At 41.1% G+C, this 18,691-nt stretch overlaps 1 protein-coding gene across 5 annotated transcripts in view; it reads left to right on the top strand.

The window, feature by feature from the left end:
* Acsl5 (acyl-CoA synthetase long chain family member 5) overlaps window positions 1-17,322 on the top strand; it is a 41,101-nt gene extending 23,779 nt beyond the window's left edge. For all 5 annotated transcript variants that reach the window (XM_040272551.2, XM_040272553.2, XM_013356585.4 and 2 more), the window contains 17 exons: window positions 1,443-1,542; window positions 2,330-2,508; window positions 3,315-3,347; window positions 3,436-3,487; window positions 4,249-4,322; window positions 4,652-4,729; window positions 5,851-5,985; window positions 8,356-8,490; window positions 8,961-9,056; window positions 11,052-11,124; window positions 11,396-11,484; window positions 11,771-11,887; window positions 14,027-14,170; window positions 15,011-15,112; window positions 15,746-15,817; window positions 16,190-16,336; window positions 17,047-17,322. In XM_040272551.2, the coding sequence (XP_040128485.1) occupies window positions 1,443-1,542; window positions 2,330-2,508; window positions 3,315-3,347; window positions 3,436-3,487; window positions 4,249-4,322; window positions 4,652-4,729; window positions 5,851-5,985; window positions 8,356-8,490; window positions 8,961-9,056; window positions 11,052-11,124; window positions 11,396-11,484; window positions 11,771-11,887; window positions 14,027-14,170; window positions 15,011-15,112; window positions 15,746-15,817; window positions 16,190-16,330 (1,620 nt within the window). In that variant the 3' untranslated portion in view covers window positions 16,331-16,336; window positions 17,047-17,322. The remainder of the gene's footprint in view (window positions 1-1,442; window positions 1,543-2,329; window positions 2,509-3,314; window positions 3,348-3,435; window positions 3,488-4,248; window positions 4,323-4,651; window positions 4,730-5,850; window positions 5,986-8,355; window positions 8,491-8,960; window positions 9,057-11,051; window positions 11,125-11,395; window positions 11,485-11,770; window positions 11,888-14,026; window positions 14,171-15,010; window positions 15,113-15,745; window positions 15,818-16,189; window positions 16,337-17,046) is intronic.
* Window positions 17,323-18,691: the final 1,369 nt, after the last annotated feature.

Below are 18,691 nucleotides of genomic sequence, written 5' to 3'. Positions count from 1 at the left end.
ATCTCAAAGGTGTTGTAGAAAGGGATGTGTTAGTATTAGAACCGCAATTTGCACATTTGAGCAGTACTCAAACTGGTTAACCAACCCACCTATCACTATCGAGTCTGCCCATTGCCGTCTTTGCGGTGTGTTGGAAGCAGATGTTACACATCAAGATGATTTGAACTAATCTTATCTCCAAGTTTCATTGAAGTCATTATGCCCAGTGTCCTCAGGGAAAATTTTTGTGTGGTTGATATGCTTGCTGGAGCCAGTTGCTTTAGCAAGAGTTTCAGGTTCAAGCACTGGCTGTACTTGATGGTGAATATACCTTCTCCAGGCATGTTACATTCAGCCTCAGTAAGAGGGTTCTTGGCTGTAGTTTAGGAACTTAAAACCAAGCAGAGTGTGTTCATCTGGTAGGGTGCTGCGATAAAGCACACAAGATCAGGAGTAGGAAGGTTTGGTTTCTCCGGAGGCCTCTCTTCTTGACTTGCAGGTGGCCACTTTCTCGTTGTGTTGTCACATGGACTTTGTGCATGTGCATGTGCATCCCTGCTGTTTCTTCTTTTTGTCAAGGACATCAATCCTATTGGATTAGGACTGCATTATTAGGATCTCAGTTAAGCATAATTATTTCCTATAGGTAATAATCCATCTCAAATAGTCATATTGGGAGAGTTAGGGCTCCAACATGAATCTGGGGGAAGTATATGGGGTGGGGGGGGGAATCAGCCTTCATACTAGACCAGCATTTAAGGGCCACCACTAGCAGATTTTGACCTATCTTTCCAATTTTATTCCTTGTCACCCTTCATGTTTGCTAGTATGTAGACACACTATGCCATGTCCTCTTGTCTTTCTTCATCCCCTTCTTTGAATGCATTCTCTTCCTCCATCTCCATAACCAGACCCTTCCAGCTCTCTAACATTCTGTCCAATTTCCATCTTTTTCCCTAAAGCAGTCCCCAGATAGCCATGACCTTGAAGTGATCTCTGCTTTACCTGCCTCTTATGGGTGCAATGCACCACACTCTGCCTTTGAATAGTGGTCTACCTTCATATTGTGGTTCTCTACACCCATCTTTTTTTTTTTTTTTTTTGAGAGAGAGAGAGAGAGAGAGAGAGAGAGAGAATTTTTTAATATTTACTTTTTAGTTTTCCGTGGACACAACATCTTTATGTGGTGCTGAGGATCGAATCCAGCGCCCTGCGCATGCCAGGCGAACACGCTACCGCTTGAGCCACATCCCCAGCCCCTCTGTACCCATCTTATCTTGCTGATTTAACTAAATAATTCATAGCGGTATCAGTGACAGTCTCTAAGGCTAGCTCCACAGAGTTGTTCTTTTCTTCTTCTTTTTTACATAAATGTACCAAATAAGCATTTGTTGACTGAGTGTCTGAATTAAATACTTCTCAAAGTCAATGTCCAGGGCTTACTTGAACTTCTCTTCCCACAGTGGGTCATCTCCGAATTGGCTTGTTACACATACTCCATGGTTGCAGTCCCCCTGTATGATACCTTAGGAGCAGAAGCCATCATATACATTGTCAACAAGGGTAAAAATTTGCTATTACGTTACATATTCATTCTTTCCCAATGCTGAATGATTCTTCAGTTTCTACTTTTTGCTTTGTTTTATTTTAGCAGACTTGAAATGCCTTAGTGAGACTCTCAACAACTGAGTGATGCCCTGTCTTAAAATTAAATCTGAAGGAAGACTTAGGGATATAGCTCAGTGGTAACATGCCCCAGTGTTCAATTTCACCACAAAAAAAAGAAAAGGAAAAAAGAAAAATGCCATGGTTAAACAAGTCCATGTTCAATGGGAAAGTAGCAGCCCTTTTATATACCCAAGATGTTACTTTTTATCACAAAACTAGAAGATTGAACAACAGACATCAAAGAAGCTTTCTATTTTTGCAAACAAGTATCAAAAAAAAATGCCAACATTTAAGAATCAAGCAATGCTGGTCTAGTGAAAGTTTCCCCCTCTTGTCTCTCCTACACCCTCCTCAAAATAAAACCCGTGGACAGGACCCTACCTCAGCTATCCATACATGTTGTCTGACTGATTTCCAAAGTAGAAGGAATTTCATGGCTCCTCAGAAGCTGTCCATGTATTGGCAGCAAGCAGGAAAACTAGGTGCTTCTGTTTCAGAGCAGCTCATTCATTATCAAGGGAACGTTTCAGCGATTGCTCTCTAAATCTGACTTGCTGATGTAATCTTCCCTGGGGAATCTAGGAGTTTTGAAATTTTTTTTTGAAAATCTGTTTCCTCTCATAAGACAATCAGATACTTAGCAGAGCAGGAGGGTGACCCCTGCCTCTAATTCTGCTTTCAGCTAATATCCCCACAGTCATCTGTGACACACCGGAAAAAGCCTCAGTCCTAGTAGGGAATGTGGAGAAGGGCCTCATCCCAGGCCTGAAGATGATCATCCTCATGGACCCCTTTGAGGACGAGCTGAAGAAGAGAGGAGAGCAGTGTGGAGTCGAGCTCCTCTCCCTGTTTGATGCTGAGGTAGGATGCTGAGGCAGCTTGCAGCTGGTAGGCGGCTCTAACCTCGTGAGCAACTTAAGGAACATCTACACAAAGCCAGGGCTGCCCTTCTCCATAGGGTGGTATATGAGGAGTCAGTTAGACTCAGAAGCTTTAAGAATAATTGCTTCAAAACCAATCAGAAACCTACACCAGAGGAGGAGAAAGTTCTCTGGCCAGTTGCATAGACTTCTAAGCAGAATGTGTGGATAGAGAGGTCAGCAATGGCTAAGGGTGTGGCTCCTGGAGCTAGGTTGCTGGGCTCATGTTCCAGCTCCACATCTGTTAGGTGACATGAGGCAATGACTCCACACCTCCCTTTCCCCACCCATTAAATGGAGATAAAGACAGGCCCTACCTCACAGGGGGTGCTAAAAAGTCAAATGAGCCCATGTAAATTACTCAGGGAAGTGACCAGCCCTTTTTATGCCCTGACATGGGTAATTATTCCTATTATTCAAAGATTTAGTTATGGTCCTAGATGTCTTCATCTTTAGAGTATAGTGGGAAGTGGGGACATTCAGGATCTGCCCTCTTTAGGTCAATATTCTGAAGAAACTTCATGTTCCTTCCTGGGGCTTCCGTTGTACCTGAATATTGGCTTCTGGGTTCCATGCAGGTTGGAATTTTGGTTATATTCCTAAAGAGTGTTCTCGTGGGAAAGGGAAAGAGAGGGCTGCATTTGTCACAAGTCTGTTCCAATGAATCAATATCTCTCTCTCTCTCTCTCTCTCTCTCTCTCTCTCTCTCTCTCTCTCTCTCTCTCTCTTTATTTCCTGTTCGTGTAGAATCTAGGCAAAGAAAACTTCAGAAAACCAGTGGTAAGTCTTCTCCTGCCTGAATTTGAGTCTTGCCATGGTCCACTCTCAAAGCTCATGGTAGACTAAGCCCCTGTGCTTCTCCCTCTAGCCTCCCAACCCAGAAGACCTAAGCATCATCTGCTTTACCAGTGGAACCACAGGTCAGTGCCACAAGGTCCTGCCAGGGTCCCTGGTCAGCCAGAAGCATGGTGGGCTACCAGGACCCCCATCCTTAGTTCTTACATCCAAGCGTTTTGAATGTAGAGTCCCAAGTAGAAAAAAAAAATCAAACAAAAGTGAGTAGATTTCACTGAGTACACATGGAGGTGTTTACATTCTATGGATGTCAGGGGCCTTAAAGATGATTTCATAAAGTCTATTTTTCCCCTCAACCTCTAACACTCTCTTTATTAGACACCACTGGGATGGTTTCATTCATTCCATCGAGGTAGCTCAGCGGCAGTTCTTCACAATGGGCTGTACTCCTCCCTGACATCTCCCCAGCTAGTAGAGTGCTTAATCGTTTTAAATGTAGCCCATGATGCTCTACAGTTCCATCCATTCCAGGATACCTGGTTTGTAAGGGTCATAGCAATACTATTAGGTGATATTGTTAGATCTGAAGTCTCAGACATATGAACAGCACTGGAGGGATTTACTTGATTTTTTCTTTTCAACCATGTCGCTCTCTGAGATGGTGGCTCTGCCCTCGTGGCAGTAGAAGGTCAACAGTGCATTGAGTAGTAGACTCTCTGGGCATCCATCATTCCTAAACAGAGGTATATACATCCACAAAAAGACAGCTACAGGGAAAAGTTCCTGGCTCTCTGAACAGAACCAATTGAATGTAGCTGCTTTCAAGGCCAAAGGCTACCTATTAGCTACATAAAAGGGCTTTCTTTGCACCTCTTATTTCCTACAGGTGACCCCAAAGGAGCGATGATAACCCATGAAAACATTGCTTCAAATGCTGCTGCTTTTCTCAGATGTCTGGAGGTCAGTGGTCATTTGAAAAAGAAGCTCTCATTAAAATGTGAACCAGTTATAAGATTTTTGTTCTTAAAGTTAGAAGAGACAGAGAAAAGGGGGAGGGGGGATCAGGTTAAAGGCCTGAGAATAGCCTTTGTCTGCAAGGCAGTTATGTTTTCAAGCCTTCGTCTTTTAGGATCACTGCACATCTTACTCTCTACGCAGTTCAAAGCAGCTCTTAGAGTTACACAGTGTGCAGCTCTGGCAGTCCCAAGAAGGGGTAGCTTTTAAATCTCCATTGGACGAGAAAGTTGGCATTAATCCACTGCTGCTCCTCCTTGTCCCCTGATCTACAGCATATTTTCCAGCCCACACCAGAGGATGTGACCATATCCTATCTGCCTTTGGCTCATATGTTTGAGAGGGTTGTACAGGTGAGTGTCCTATGTTCCTGGTATGTGTGTGAAAAGGAGGGCCTGACTTGCTAGTCCCACGTATATTCCAAGCTAGCCATGCAGCACTTACAGCCTTCTCTGAACTGTGTCAGCCTCAGAGAGGGAGTTGGCTCACTTGAGTCCAAATCCTGGCAGGACCTCTGACCCCCTGCAGACTCTTCCTCTGTTGAGCCTGCATGTGCCCAAGGAGGCTCTTCCTTGCTTCTGCCTTCACAAGGTATGAGTCCAGTGATCCCCACCTGGGACTTGCATGTCTGCCCTGAATTCTGAGCTGACACATGAGATACTGTGTTTCCCTTTTTACTTTATACTAATTAGACTTAAAAAAAAAAAGATCTTGGGTTAGAGAAGAAGAGGCTCTCCATAGAGGGGCAGGGAAGGAGTCTTTGATCCAGATGAGATGAGAGATGTCCCTAGGGATTTTTCACACCACATCTGAGTGTGTAAGATGGTGTCACCAGCACACCAGGAACATTGTGCTTCTGCCTTCTGGGAATGGACTCTGGGTATTTTCAGCTATTCTGAGGCTGATTTGGTTTGGTTGATTGACCTTTCAAAAGCATAGTTATAGGTCTGGTGGGAAAACCTCCTCTCTGCTCCCCTCTTTCATATTTCTTCATCTACCTTATTGTTGGTCGATGTATAAAATGTCAAAAGATGAGATTTAATTGGTTGGACTAAAGCATTTACATGTAACTGATTTAAAAAAAATTGATTCTAGTGAACCTTTAAAATATTTTGACACTTCTGAAACAGGGGTGGTCTTAAAATTGAAGGCACGTCCCAAATTTTGACAGTTTTTCTTGGGGACACTTAATGAACCCTGTCTTATGAAGGAAGATATTTTGGGCTGTTTCACAGAATTGTGGTGGAGTTGGGGCAGAACCTGGGGTTCACAGTCTGTCTTATCTTTCCTGCCACCTCAATAGAAGTGAGTTTCCATTCTTTCTTGGGGAAGCTCTTGGAGTCCTGGGTTCCTTGACCTGGACAGGGGTGATGTACCAAGAAATGTGCCCAGCAGCTCATTCTCGCTTCTTCATTCCCAGTCAAGACTGAAAGTGGTCCTGTGTTCTGAGCCTCCTCTTTGGTTCTGCTTTCAGGCTGTCCTTTACTCCTGTGGAGCCAGAGTTGGGTTCTTCCAAGGAGATATCCGGTTGCTGCCTGATGACATGAAGACACTGAGGCCTACAGTGTTTCCCACAGTGCCTCGACTCCTTAACAGGATCTATGATAAGGTACTGACCTGCTTGCTCGGAGGTGGAGAGACCATCTGTAATCTAGGCCCATGCTAGGGCTCTGAAGGACTGAGTAATATCAAGAAATTAGCTCCACCTCCACCCCCCAGTCTTCAAGTATCGGTGTAATGCCACACTTGCAACTTCTGCTATGAGAAACCACAATAAATGAAATCCCCTTTTCTCTGGATAAGATTACTGAGGAGGTACTCAATTCAGACTTGGGGAGCCCCTTCATGTTCAGCCAACTTACTGGGAAGTTGTTACTCTGGTTTATATGTGCTTTTAATTGAGATTCTTGCCAAGGCACCAGGCCCTGTAATATACATTTCAAATGCATTCTCTCATTTAATCCTCACCAAAACAGAAAAGCACATTTCTTCCTATTTCTGATAATGAGGAAACTGAGCCTTGGAAGTTAAAGAACTTGCCCAGAGGCAGGCACATCTAAGGAGGAAAAAGGGCAGAATCATACTGTCACATAGTTGTTTTAGCTGACATGGATCACTGCTCATTGGGGTTTGCAAAAGGTGATCTTTTCTTCCAATTCTAATTTTATCATTTCTCCTGCGGTCATTAGCTGAGATCTCATCACAAAGACTTAGCAAATATTTAATTCTTTCCTTTAATTAATCTGTCTTCAGAATAATGAATTGCTGTCCCAGCAATCTTCAAAAGTGATCACTGAAAGTTTTTTTGTGTGTGTGGGTATTATTATGAATTCGTGATTTTCATATTTGTTTAATCTATTTTAGACATTCTTTTTGATATTCAAATTGTCCCATCTTAGAAGTTGGGAACCACTGTCAAGTTGCTCATGTGTCCTTCTGACATGATCCCAGGAGTCTTTGTTAGGTTCCTTGCTTTCTGATGTCCTAAGGTCGTCTTATGGATTTCTCACCTAAGTCTTGGATTGACTACTTTCTCCAAGTTGCCATGGAAGCTGGGATTTGAAGACAGGTGGTATAAAAGCTTCTTGTAATTCCATAGTCTTGTGGAAATAATACGTGACCATTTCCACATGCTTTGGACTCTACCTCTGAGATCCCAACTTACCCAATCACTCTTGGACTCTTACCAGAGGCCAAACTGGAGTGCCAGGTACAGAGCAGGCATGGTTCTAGAGCAGCATGCATGGACATTGAAAGCCCAAATCTATAACAGAATTGTTAACAATTCTAACTGTTCTTCATCATGCTATGTTATTATTAGATTGTGTTGCTATAGTTTTTCTGTTGTTGTTGGACTTATTTTTTTAGAAAGATAGTATGTTATAATATTGTAATACCTAACATACAATTTGCTTCTAGAACTTATTTTTTAAATGGAGGGTTTTATTAATAAATCTGTAATTCTAAGTCTTTGTTAGCATCTTGTTAGCAAGAGAGTTGAGCTGTATGACTATTTAAGAAATCTCTGATGGTTCAGAGACAGTGCAGGCAGCACTTATTGTAAGTCTTGGAGAAAGTGAAATCCTATGGCAAAATGATAATGTTATAAGCATGAATAGAGCCTAGAGCACAAGTTGCATTAGAAGGAGAGAATGAACAACCTTGATTGTTGGAGACCAAAAATAGAAACATAAACATAGAAGATGGCTAGAGAGATCTTGTTCAAATTTTCAACTAAAAAGAACTGAATTTTTCTTGAATCTGAATTCTTGTACAGTGAAATCTTGAAGACTGGCATATGGAGGTCAGGAGTTATTTGCATAAATATAGGAGTTTCTTTGAGCTACTTGGGAAAACTCTTCTTAGGGTAGGAGTCTGGTTGATGGACTATATTATCACCATGAAGACCAGGGAAATAACGTGAGCTGGGAAAATTGTGTCATATGGTCAAGGTCAATGAGGAGAAACCATTTAAGTAGCATAGAGAATTATATTCATATTCTGTGGCTTAGGGCATTTTTGTTAATAGAGAAATATGGGAATTTTCCAAGATTAGGGTATGTAAACCTATCATAGGGGCAGGGGAAGGGAAAGAGGAGGTATTATTTTTAAAAGTCAGAATCCTTAGCCCTTCTGCTACATCAAAAGCTTTAGGGGGTACCCACTGAGTTACTTCTTAATCTCTTTTTTTAACCTAGTGACTTTGTAGGTAGTCTTTCTTGATCACCTTTGGCTTATCTAAGTTGTGAAAGTTGTTTACCAAGGACCAGAAATCTGGGAAGGCCGGAGCTCTGAATGTAGATACTAAGTTCATTGCTTCCTGAGTGTCGCTGTAATTCTCTGGGCTCATTGTTAATTAGCAACCCAGTTCATGAACATGGGCATCATATGAAACTAGAAGGCATTATCCATGGTTTAATAATGACCTTTGTAAGTATCTCTGGTAGACGTCCTACTCAAAGGAGCTGTCACCCTGCAGGTTCAAAATGAAGCCAAGACCCCCCTGAAGAAGTTCCTGCTGAACCTAGCTGTTTCCAGTAAATTCAATGAAGTGAAAAATGGTATCATCCGGCGTGACAGTATATGGGACAAATTAATCTTTTCAAAGATCCAGGTAAGTTGGGTAGGTCCTAGACAGAGCCAAGAAAATAGAGTTCAGCACACTTTGTCCTTCCTCTCAAGTTTGAGCATTACTGTAACCAAGACTCTTCACCTTTTATATTCCTTTCGTACAACTTTGCCACCAAAGAGATTTGGTCAAAAAGAATTAAACAGATTTTATGTAGGTACTAGAATTCTCTATTATTCTCCTGCACGGTCTGTTGAGATTATGAATAATTCAGGGGACCCCAAAATACAAATTATTTGAGGTACTTAAAATATATATATATATATAAAGCTCTGGTTCTGGCCTGAATGGTGATAACGATAATAGCTAACCTTTTTGGTGCTTTTCCACAATGCACATAATCTAAGTGTTTAATTCTATAACAACATTGGGTAGGCTGTTATGCTTATTTTACACTGGAAGAAACTGAAGCCAAATAGAAAGGTTTCAGCATATCTTTTGTTTCTATTGAACAGGACAACCTGGGTGGGAGGGTTCGTGTCCTGATTACTGGAGCTGCCCCCATCTCCTCTTCGGTCTTGACATTCCTCCGGGCGGCAATGGGATGTCCGGTAAGATTTTGCTTTTACACAAATAGAACTCACTACTAAAATAAAAATGAAAACACAATGAAATGTACCAGAGAGAAAGTCATCCAAAAATCTCAAAATCAAAAGAAAACATCTGACTAGTCAATTCTTTATGCATCTGGGTATAGAAATATTTGCCTACATGGAATCTGGGTTCTAGAATATTGTTTTAACACTATCCTATCAGAATTGCTCCTTGTCAAATAAAAAGCCACATCATCTTAATGGTTTTACAATAGTTCTTTGAATGACTCAAATGAGTCTACTATTGATAGCATTTGAGTTGCTCACCATTTTTTCACTGTTATAGTCAATAAAGTGCTAAGGGCATGTGAATTCTTAAGTATTTATGTAATTGTCAACTTAAATCCATGCAGGTAGGAATTACTGGATCAAAGTGCAGGCATCTACATCTATATAGACCTATATTTACATGTTAATGTATATAATCAAACTCACCTCCAAAAAGATTTTGTCCTTCATATACATTCTCAGAAATAATGCCTGATGCCTCATTTTCCTGCATCTCATCTCACTAGAGACAGGTTTTGTCATTTAAACCTTAGCCAATTAGTGATCTCAAAATGAAAAAACCGTATTGCAATGTTTCTTTTATTAACATTGAACATCTTTTCTATTGCTTATTGACATTTGAATTTCTTCCATGAATCCCTTTATTAAATTTTTTCAGAAAAATGGGCAAAGGGTGATTTGATTCTCTCTCATGATGCTAAGAATTCTTCATATGATAATAAGTTTAATCTTGTTCATAAGAGAAATATTTTCCTGGTCTCGTCTTTTTTCTTTTTGCCTTATGTATTACTATTTCAAATGTTGAAGTGATAAGATTGGTTGTTTACAATGTGTGACTTTTGAATTGCTTAGACAGAACTTTCTAAATCCCCATTATTTCATAAGACTCTTCCTACCCATATTTTCTGGCAACCTTATGGTTTTCCAGTTTTTCTCTTTTCATTTCTGTCCCACCTGGGCTGTGTAAAGGGACTGGGCATGGATACTGTCTAGTTGCTTCCCCACTAATGGATAACTAGTTTGCTCATTCAACCAATTATGCACAGTATGAACAAAAGAGAACACAGGCACAGACTTGTCCTCATAGATAATGTCCCTGCCCATAAAACCACAATCAAAATGGATACCCTTTTGGCTATTCTTAATATTTTCCTTTCCCTTAACCTCTGAGACAAATAGACCAGAAAATCTGCTTCCACCCCCGCTTATAGACACGTCTTCTCTAAGCCTTTCTGCTTATCTCTACCAATGCTGCCTATCTTAGCCACACCCACCATTGCAATAGCCTATCAGCTTACTTCCTGCCACTAGCCTCTCTCCAGTCAAGATGATCTTCTGTACCAAGGGTGGCCAAACTGAAGCACAGGCCAAATCTGGCCACCACCTGTCTTTATAAATGACATTGTATTGGAATACAGCCATACCTGTTCATTTATGTAAGGCCTATGACCGCTTTTGTGCTATACTGGCTGAGTTAAGTTGTTGAGACAGAGACCAGATGGCTCCCAAAGCTGAAAATATCTTTACTTGTGCAGAAAAACGTTTGCCAACCCCCATCTTTTATCAAAGCCAGAGCTATTTTCCTTTAATAATGCCGCTCCATTTCTTCAGTTCCTTCAATGGTGTTCCATTGTCCAGGTTCAAATCCAGGTGCCACTGGGTAGCATATCACTTAACGAATAATTTGCATTTTCCCACCTACTTGAAATGCCACATTTCTTACTCAGTTTCCATACTTTGGTTTGTTTCCGAACCTTTTTGGTTTTTGAACGAGCCCTCAGTTGTAAAGACTTAATAGCTGGGGCATACCTTCCTATCTAGTTTTTAAGAAACTAAATGCCTCTGACACTTAGAAACTTTGCTTTCCTCAGGTCTTGGCCATAAGCCTTGGCTAGCTCATCCTTTACCTTGAGTAAGTCTCAAAGCTCTTGTTGGGTTTCCCAGGTGTTTGAAGCTTATGGTCAAACAGAATGCACAGCTGGCTGTACAATCACATCACCTGGGGACTGGACATCAGGTAGGCCCTCCATCTGCTGGGCAGAAAGTGAGAAGAGTTCCAACTGAATGAAGACTTGGGAGTTCAGATAATCTTGATGCTCTAAAACAATGTGGCAAATGCAAACTTAAGGTTTGGGTCCCAGCTTGCCTATTTTGACACTTCAGCATTGGTACCGGATGATTTTTAGTCCTATTTTTTTTTTTTAGAGTTGATCCATCAATATCTCAGAACTATGCCTGGGATTATCACTTTAACGGTTTCCGAGCTAATTCAGAGAGGTGTGTTCTAGGTCACGTTGGTGTCCCTGTGGCTTGCAATTATGTGAAGCTGGAAGATGTTCCAGACATGAACTACTTCTCAGCAAACAATGAAGGAGAGGTGGGTAGGTCATGCCCTATAGCCAGAGAATCAGGGTAGAGAGGTTCAGATCAGAAAGAACACAGAATTGTGGGCAGCTTTGGGTTCGGCTCCGTTAAGATCTTTATCAGGGATTAAATATCTGAGCTGTACTTTTTGATTCCCTACAGTGGGGACTAAAACATGGTGTTCTTTCCACTGTAGTGAAAACAATCAGAGGACTAAGGTGGGAGCAGGTTTTCATAAAGCGCCCTGCTGAGAGTGGCAAACTTTGCTATCTTACAATCTCTTTCTGTCTGGTGTGCAGATCTGCATCAAGGGCACTAATGTGTTCCAAGGATACCTAAAGGACCCTGAGAAGACACAGGAAACCCTGGACAAGGAAGGCTGGCTTCACACTGGAGACATTGGTCGCTGGCTTCCAGTAAGTATTTCTTCTTAACTCTGAGAGTCTGCTACTGCACCAGGGAGAGCAATCTAGAGAGAGGCTGGTGGCAATCTGCCTATTGTAAGAGAGTCAGAAATACAAGAAGGTTAATTATCTGAGGCAGTTGGAGGGGCTTCTATCCTCTCTGGCTTGTGGATTCCTCTTACTATAAAGAGAAAAAACCTTCAAAGAGCTTGGCCAAGGAATTGGGAGATCTGTGTTCTAGTTATAGCTTTTCCAGGGACCAACAATATAAAATCCTGAGGAAGTAGGCTAACATGTAATTCAGACCTGCCAAAGCTAGAGAGATTTTCTTTCTCTAGGCCAGATTACTTTTGCTATTTTGACCACAATGTTATAGAAGACACCAAGACCCGTATGAGTTGAGATTTTCTTCTTTCCTGATTCCTTATTAAATACAATGCTAGCAGTAGTTAATGGTACAGACACTGTTTCCAGACTAAAATTGAAAAGTGGGATTCTTTTATAGGTTAGATGATCCTAGACTATAGAGTTGGCACAGATCCCTTGTCATTGGAGACATCCACTTATCAGAGAGAACATTTGGCCTTTGGTTTTTTGGGATTGGCTTACTTCGTTTAGCATGATATTCTCCAACTCCATCCATTTACCTGCAAATGCCATCATTTTATTCTCTATTAATGCTGAGTAATATTCCATTGTGTATATATGCCACACTTTCTTTATCCATTCATCTATTGAAGGGCATCTAGGTTGGTTCCACAGCTTAGCTATTATGAATTGGGCAGCTATAAACATTTAAGTGGCTGTGTCACTGTGGTTTGCTGTTTGTAAGTCCTTCAGGTATAGACTGAGGAGTGGGATAGCTGGGTCAAATGGTGGTTTCATTGAAAATTTTCCAAGGAATCTCCATACTGTTTTCCAGATTGGTTGTACCAATTTTCAGTCCCACCAGCAATGGATTTTACCCCACATCCTTGCCAACACTTATTGTTGTTTCTTGTCTTGATAACTGCCATTCTGACTCATGTGAGATGAAATCTTAGAGTAGTTTTGATTTGCATTTCTCTAACTACTAGAGATGTTGAACATTTTTTTCATATATTTGTTGATTGATTGTATATCTTCTGAGAAGTGTCTGTTCAGCTCTTTAGCTCATTTATTGATTGGATTGTTTGGGATTTTTTTTATGTCAATAAACCAAAATTTAAGTAAGATTCAAAGAGTGCTCAACAATGAGACCTCCAAGAACGTGGTCCTAATGATGTAGTTCATAGTTTAGGATATCATAGTATAATGCTAACATATGTTCCTATTTAATAAGTGTTCCCAACTCTAATAAGTAACTTATTATTAGAGCTGGGAACACTTATTAAATAGGAATGTAGGTAATAGGCAATAGGATGTGGGCAATAGATATGTACCCCTCACTGGGGTTATAAAAGGTTTCTCTTTATTAATCACTTTCAGATAATGTTAGGCTGAACTGATGAGTCAGCCTCATTGATCGTTGCAGGGTTCAGCCTATTGTCCTACTTCCAGTGTGATCATGTGGACTGTACTTGCCACTTGCCCCAGTTTTACAATATCAAATCCTTAAGAACATAAGCTCCTTAGAGAAATGAAGCTGAAAATCACCTCTTGTGGTGGCTGGTCAAAGGGCCTTCCTCAGCCCAGCTTCTGCCCAACAAGCCCAATTAGTGACTTGCTTGACTAGTACAGCCTGCTCCTGGACAGAACAGGAGGGAAACAGAGTAGAGCATTATGGAAGGGGAGAGCAAATGAATTCAAAAGTCTTGGTAAAGATAATTCCTGCCCTACTCCTGAGAGTCCTGGAGCTGGAATAATTGGAAATTAAACTATAGAAGATTGACAGCTTCAAAATGTCTTCATTTGTTGAGGCACCATTTGCATAATCCCAACAGGCCAGTGACTCTTTTTGAGGCTGCCCCTTGACTCTCCAGTGTAGAGGGGCTCTTGCTAGAAGATGCTTCTCCTTCCTCCAAAGCCAAGAAAGAGAAATGAGAGACTCTCAGAAGTCTTTAGAGAAATCAGCTTTAAAAAAGAATGGTACCTGTGACTTCCTCAACCTTCCCACTGACATCACCCCCAATGGCTCAACACAATAATCATGCTTTTATCTGCCTCTTCCAGAATGGAACTCTGAAGATCATTGATCGGAAAAAGAACATTTTCAAGCTGGCACAAGGAGAATACATTGCTCCAGAGAAGATAGAAAACATCTACATCAGGAGTAGACCAGTGTTACAAATTTTTGTACATGGGGACAGTTTACGGGTAACAGACCGTTTTAAAAATAGGCTTTTCAAGCTCAGACTATGCTGGTTCCTGTAGTTACAGTATTTATTTTTTTCTTTTTAGTACTGAGGATTGAATTCAGGAGTGCTTAAGCACTAAGCCATACCCCTAGTCCTTTCTGTTTTTAATTTGAGACAGGGTCTCATTTAGTTGCTGAGGGCCTTGCTAAGTTGCCAAGGCTGGCCTCAAACTTGCAATCCTCCTACCTCAGCCTCCTGAGTCACTGGGATGACAGGTGTGCACCACCATGCCCAGCTGTGGCTACAGGAAATTTGTAGGAGTGGATTTAGGATGAGAAGATCCTAACTTTTAAAACTAAAGAAATAAAGCTACTTTCTGAATGTCAAGTGAGACAATACATATGAAAAAAAAATTGAAACTATGATCGACTTTGTAAAAATAAGAAGTCAGTCAGTTTGTTAAAACAGCTATATTCATGGGTAGCTTTTATCCCATGATGAAATGAGTGCACTTCATTTCCACTCCCCTGGTTTGTTCTGTCACAAAAAAACTCTTTAAACTTGGCTTTGGAGTTAGGGGTGGGTATTGACCTGGAGATTCTTTAAGCTTAAAGACCATACCACCTCTTTTTGAAGAATCAAATTCAGATAGAATGTCTTTGTAATGAGATATGCTGAGTGGGGCAATGGGATGAGATGTCCATGGGAGTTTGAGGTATTGGTAAGGAAAAGAGGGAGGACACTGGTACGGAATTTGAGAGCAGGATCTATTGTAATGGTAGGTTCTGCTTTCTCTACCCACGGGGGACACCCTTACACTTGTTCTCTCATGCACTTGCACCTCATGGTTCTTTTCTAGTCGTTCTTAGTAGGAGTGGTAGTTCCTGATCCAGACGCGCTTCCCTCATTTGCAGCCAAGCTTGGGGTTAAGGGAACTCTTGAAGAACTGTGCCAAAACCAAGTAAGTGTTGTTTAGAAAGAACTCATGCATATCCATGGGCTCACTGGTGAGGGAGAAGAGGCTCTGCCAGCTGGGTACCCCAAATATCACCTCAGTCTAGCCAAGGCTAGCCTCGAACTTGCAATCCTCCTGCCTCAGCCTCCCAAGTCACTGGGATGACAGGTGTGCACCACCATGCCCAGATGTAGCTACAAGAAATTTGTATGAGTGGGTTTAGGATGAGAAGATCCTAACTTTTAAAACTAAAGAAATGAAGCTACATTCTGAATGTAGGAACAGGCTCTTCATGCTTCTGTGACAGGGAGCTGAAGCCCAAATAGACTGAATAGTTTTATTTGATTGTGGGATAAAAAGGGAGTTTAAAAACCAAAACTCAAAATAGCATTATATTCCTTGTATGTGTGTGTTGGGGGGTGGGAGGTGGGAGAATGGGAAAATAAGAAAAAGGTGCCCATTAACATTTAGATTTGCATTCTTTTCATTTTTTTCTTTTATAAATATAAGGCACACAATGTGCTTATACATACTTTTATATCATGCTTTTATCTGGATCAATTTTTATAGGCATTTTGAGTTGGCTTATTTAAGTCTTTTTCAACTGGTCATGCTTTAATTGATGTTTCCTGTTCCTAGATTTTAAAGGAAGCCATTTTAGAAGATTTGCATAAAAATGGGAAAGAAGGTGGACTTAAATCCTTTGAACAGGTCTGTACCTACTGCTGATGCTATCCTGGTCTCACAAGTCAAGCTAGAAAGTTTTATTTAAGTTTCTATTTTGGGTGGGATTTGAATACATAATTTCCTGGACTAGGGGTGTAATCAGTGGTAGAGCCTTTGCCTAGCATGCACAAGGCCCCAGGTTCAAACCCCCATCTTTTTAGGTACTTGTGCTGTTCCTTTTTGTTGCACATTGTTCAGTCTCCTTACTCGTTTCTTTCCCAAATTATAAGTGCATGAGAATGGGCCTGGGTTACTGTGAAATTGTCTTTGAAGTTCTTCATAGACCACTCAGGGCTGCACAGAAAAGTCCCGATCACTAATATAAATGTGTATGTGTGTACTCATCTCATCTTCTAGGTCAAAAACATCTTTGTTCATCCAGAACCGTTTTCCATTGAAAATGGCCTCCTGACACCAACGCTGAAAGCAAAACGAGTAGAGCTCTCCAAATACTTTCGGACCCAAATTGACAGCCTCTATGAGAGTATCAAGGAGTAGATGAAGGTATTTATGCTAAAGGGGCCTGGAGCTATCTGCCTGCTCAATCCTTGTTGCCTGGTGAGAAGGTGGATTAAAAATTATTCTATTCATTTTGTTGTCCCTCTTGTTTTACCTATGGAACTCTTAAACATAACTTGTTATTTAATACTAGGAGAATTATAATGCTGAACTAAGTACTGTTCTGCCATCTAAACCATTGCTGGCACCAAGGCTGCAGGCAACATGCCTTTCTTCAAGGACCCAGTCCATGGTCTTTGTCCCTTCCTCATCATTTCTAACCTTAATGCCACTTTTATTGGTGGTCAGTAGCTCAAAGGTCAAAGCGACCCCTTGCAAAGTTTTTTTTTTCTATTATCTTAAAACCTAGACAGCCTGCAGGCCCAGCACTTATTTAGTCCTCCAAAGTTCAAATCAAGAGATCTTTAGTGTTCTGATAAACTGTTTACAGTTCATATTTTCTAGTTACTCCGCAAAACCTAAAGTTCTAAGTTTTAACCTATCACTCATATTAGCCATAATTGAGACAAATTTCTTCTTTGTATACCCTAGAGTCTGTGTTCAGAAGGGAAAAGTTTATCATACCGAGAATTTCCTAAATTCTCTAGTTAGATATAGTTAGAAATTAGGCCTATGATGTGTCCAAAAAGAATGTTGGTCTACAAAAAAATGTGTAATCTACAGTGATAGCTGGTGACTAAATCTTTTCCTTACAGTTGGCTGCTGAGCTGGAAGCTGTGGGGGAAGGAGTTGAAACTATGTCCAGCAAGCTTTACCAGGAAATGAAGCAAGCACTGAATAAAAATCTCCTGGCACTGGGAACAAAGCTCTATGAGTGAATGTGACGCCCATATGACAGGCTTATCTTCTGTGAAGGAATCAACTGATCTTTCCCCTGGACTCCAGTTCCTGCTGTACCTTACCCCAAGATAGCATTTCTTACCCCTACCTGTAAATGTACTCTTTAAAATAAACTATTGCAGATACATAGATTTTGGTGTTTGTTGCCTCATGGGCTCTGATGAATCAGTCTTCAACAAGGACCACTTAGAAATTTAAGACTAATGGTTCTGAAATTTTGGTGCACACTAGATTTAACTAGAAGTTTGAAAAGATACTACTGCCCAGGCACTGCCTCAGGGACCCTGAGTTCGGTGGCCTGGGGTACCGCTGGGGCATGGGGATTGTTAAGAGGTCTCCAGATATCCTAGTATGCAAGCAAGTTTGATAAGTAAATTGAGAAGACCAGTCCACCTTATCCCATAGCTGTAATAAAACACAAGCTGAGCCCAAACCTGAAGCACTAATTCATATTTTCTCCTTTGCCACCTTTGTTGTACTCTTCTTAACTAGAGTTCCTTTCTGGCTTCTAACTGTAGTTAAGGAGAATATTCTTAGATGATCTTAAATTTTAGACATTGGGCTTAGAAAAGCTGAAGAAATGTCTATATTTGAATATCCAAACCAAAAGGAAGGCTGGAACTAACTTGTAGGGCCCTCTGTGGTCTAGCTGGCTCTCATCTCTTTGACTTCCCCCTTCTTCCCCTGCTGACCTTTGCTGGCTACTCTTCTGTTCCTCAAACATGTCAGGCACATTCCAGTTTCCTTGTGTTCTTTTTTTTTTAGAGAGAGAGAGAGGGAGAGAGAGAATTTTTTTTTTTAATATTCATTTTTTAGTTTTCGGCGGACACAACATCTTTGTTTGTATGTGGTGCTGAGGATCGAACCCAGGCTGCACGCACGCCAGGCGAGCGCGCTACTGCTTGAGCCACAAGACTTGCTTCCTCATCTGCTTTAACTGTCAACTCATGATGGTCCCCTTCTTCATAATAAAATACTCTTGACATATTTTGTCTGTCCCACCCCAGGACAATGAGGCAGAGTCATGTTTCACTCACCCCTGAATCCTCAAGTGCACCTCCCTTATTCTTATAAGCCTGACCCCAAAGCCTCAAGTTCCCAACCTTGGAAAGAATTAATGAATAACGGACGAGTTTACGGAAATCAAAAGAAGTAGGCCTTTTCCTTCCTTCTGTAATCCTACTCAGAAATTTAGATAAGCCCACCATTAAGCATCCAAGTCCGGCAGCCTGGATTCCACCACTTCTACAAGCTTCAGTTTTTGATATAGTCAAGTTTGACAAGCAGCTTGATGTCACTGGGTTTGAAGTCTCCTAGCTTGCTATGATCCCATAAACCATCAACAGGATTCACACATTGAGGAGAGTATGTCATGTCTTAAAACTCCTAATTTGAGATGCCACATTTTCACAGGGCAGCAGGGCAGTTTTTTCATGAGGACCAAAGATAAACCTTTTTAGTCAGCACACACACACACAAAGTTTTAAGTAAAAACTATGA

The sequence above is a fragment of the Ictidomys tridecemlineatus genome, chromosome 1 (genome assembly GCF_052094955.1).
Source record: "Ictidomys tridecemlineatus isolate mIctTri1 chromosome 1, mIctTri1.hap1, whole genome shotgun sequence".
NCBI lineage: Eukaryota > Metazoa > Chordata > Mammalia > Rodentia > Sciuridae > Ictidomys > Ictidomys tridecemlineatus.
Note: the sequence above shows the minus strand (reverse complement) of the source record. Positions and strands in the feature narration are given on the sequence as shown.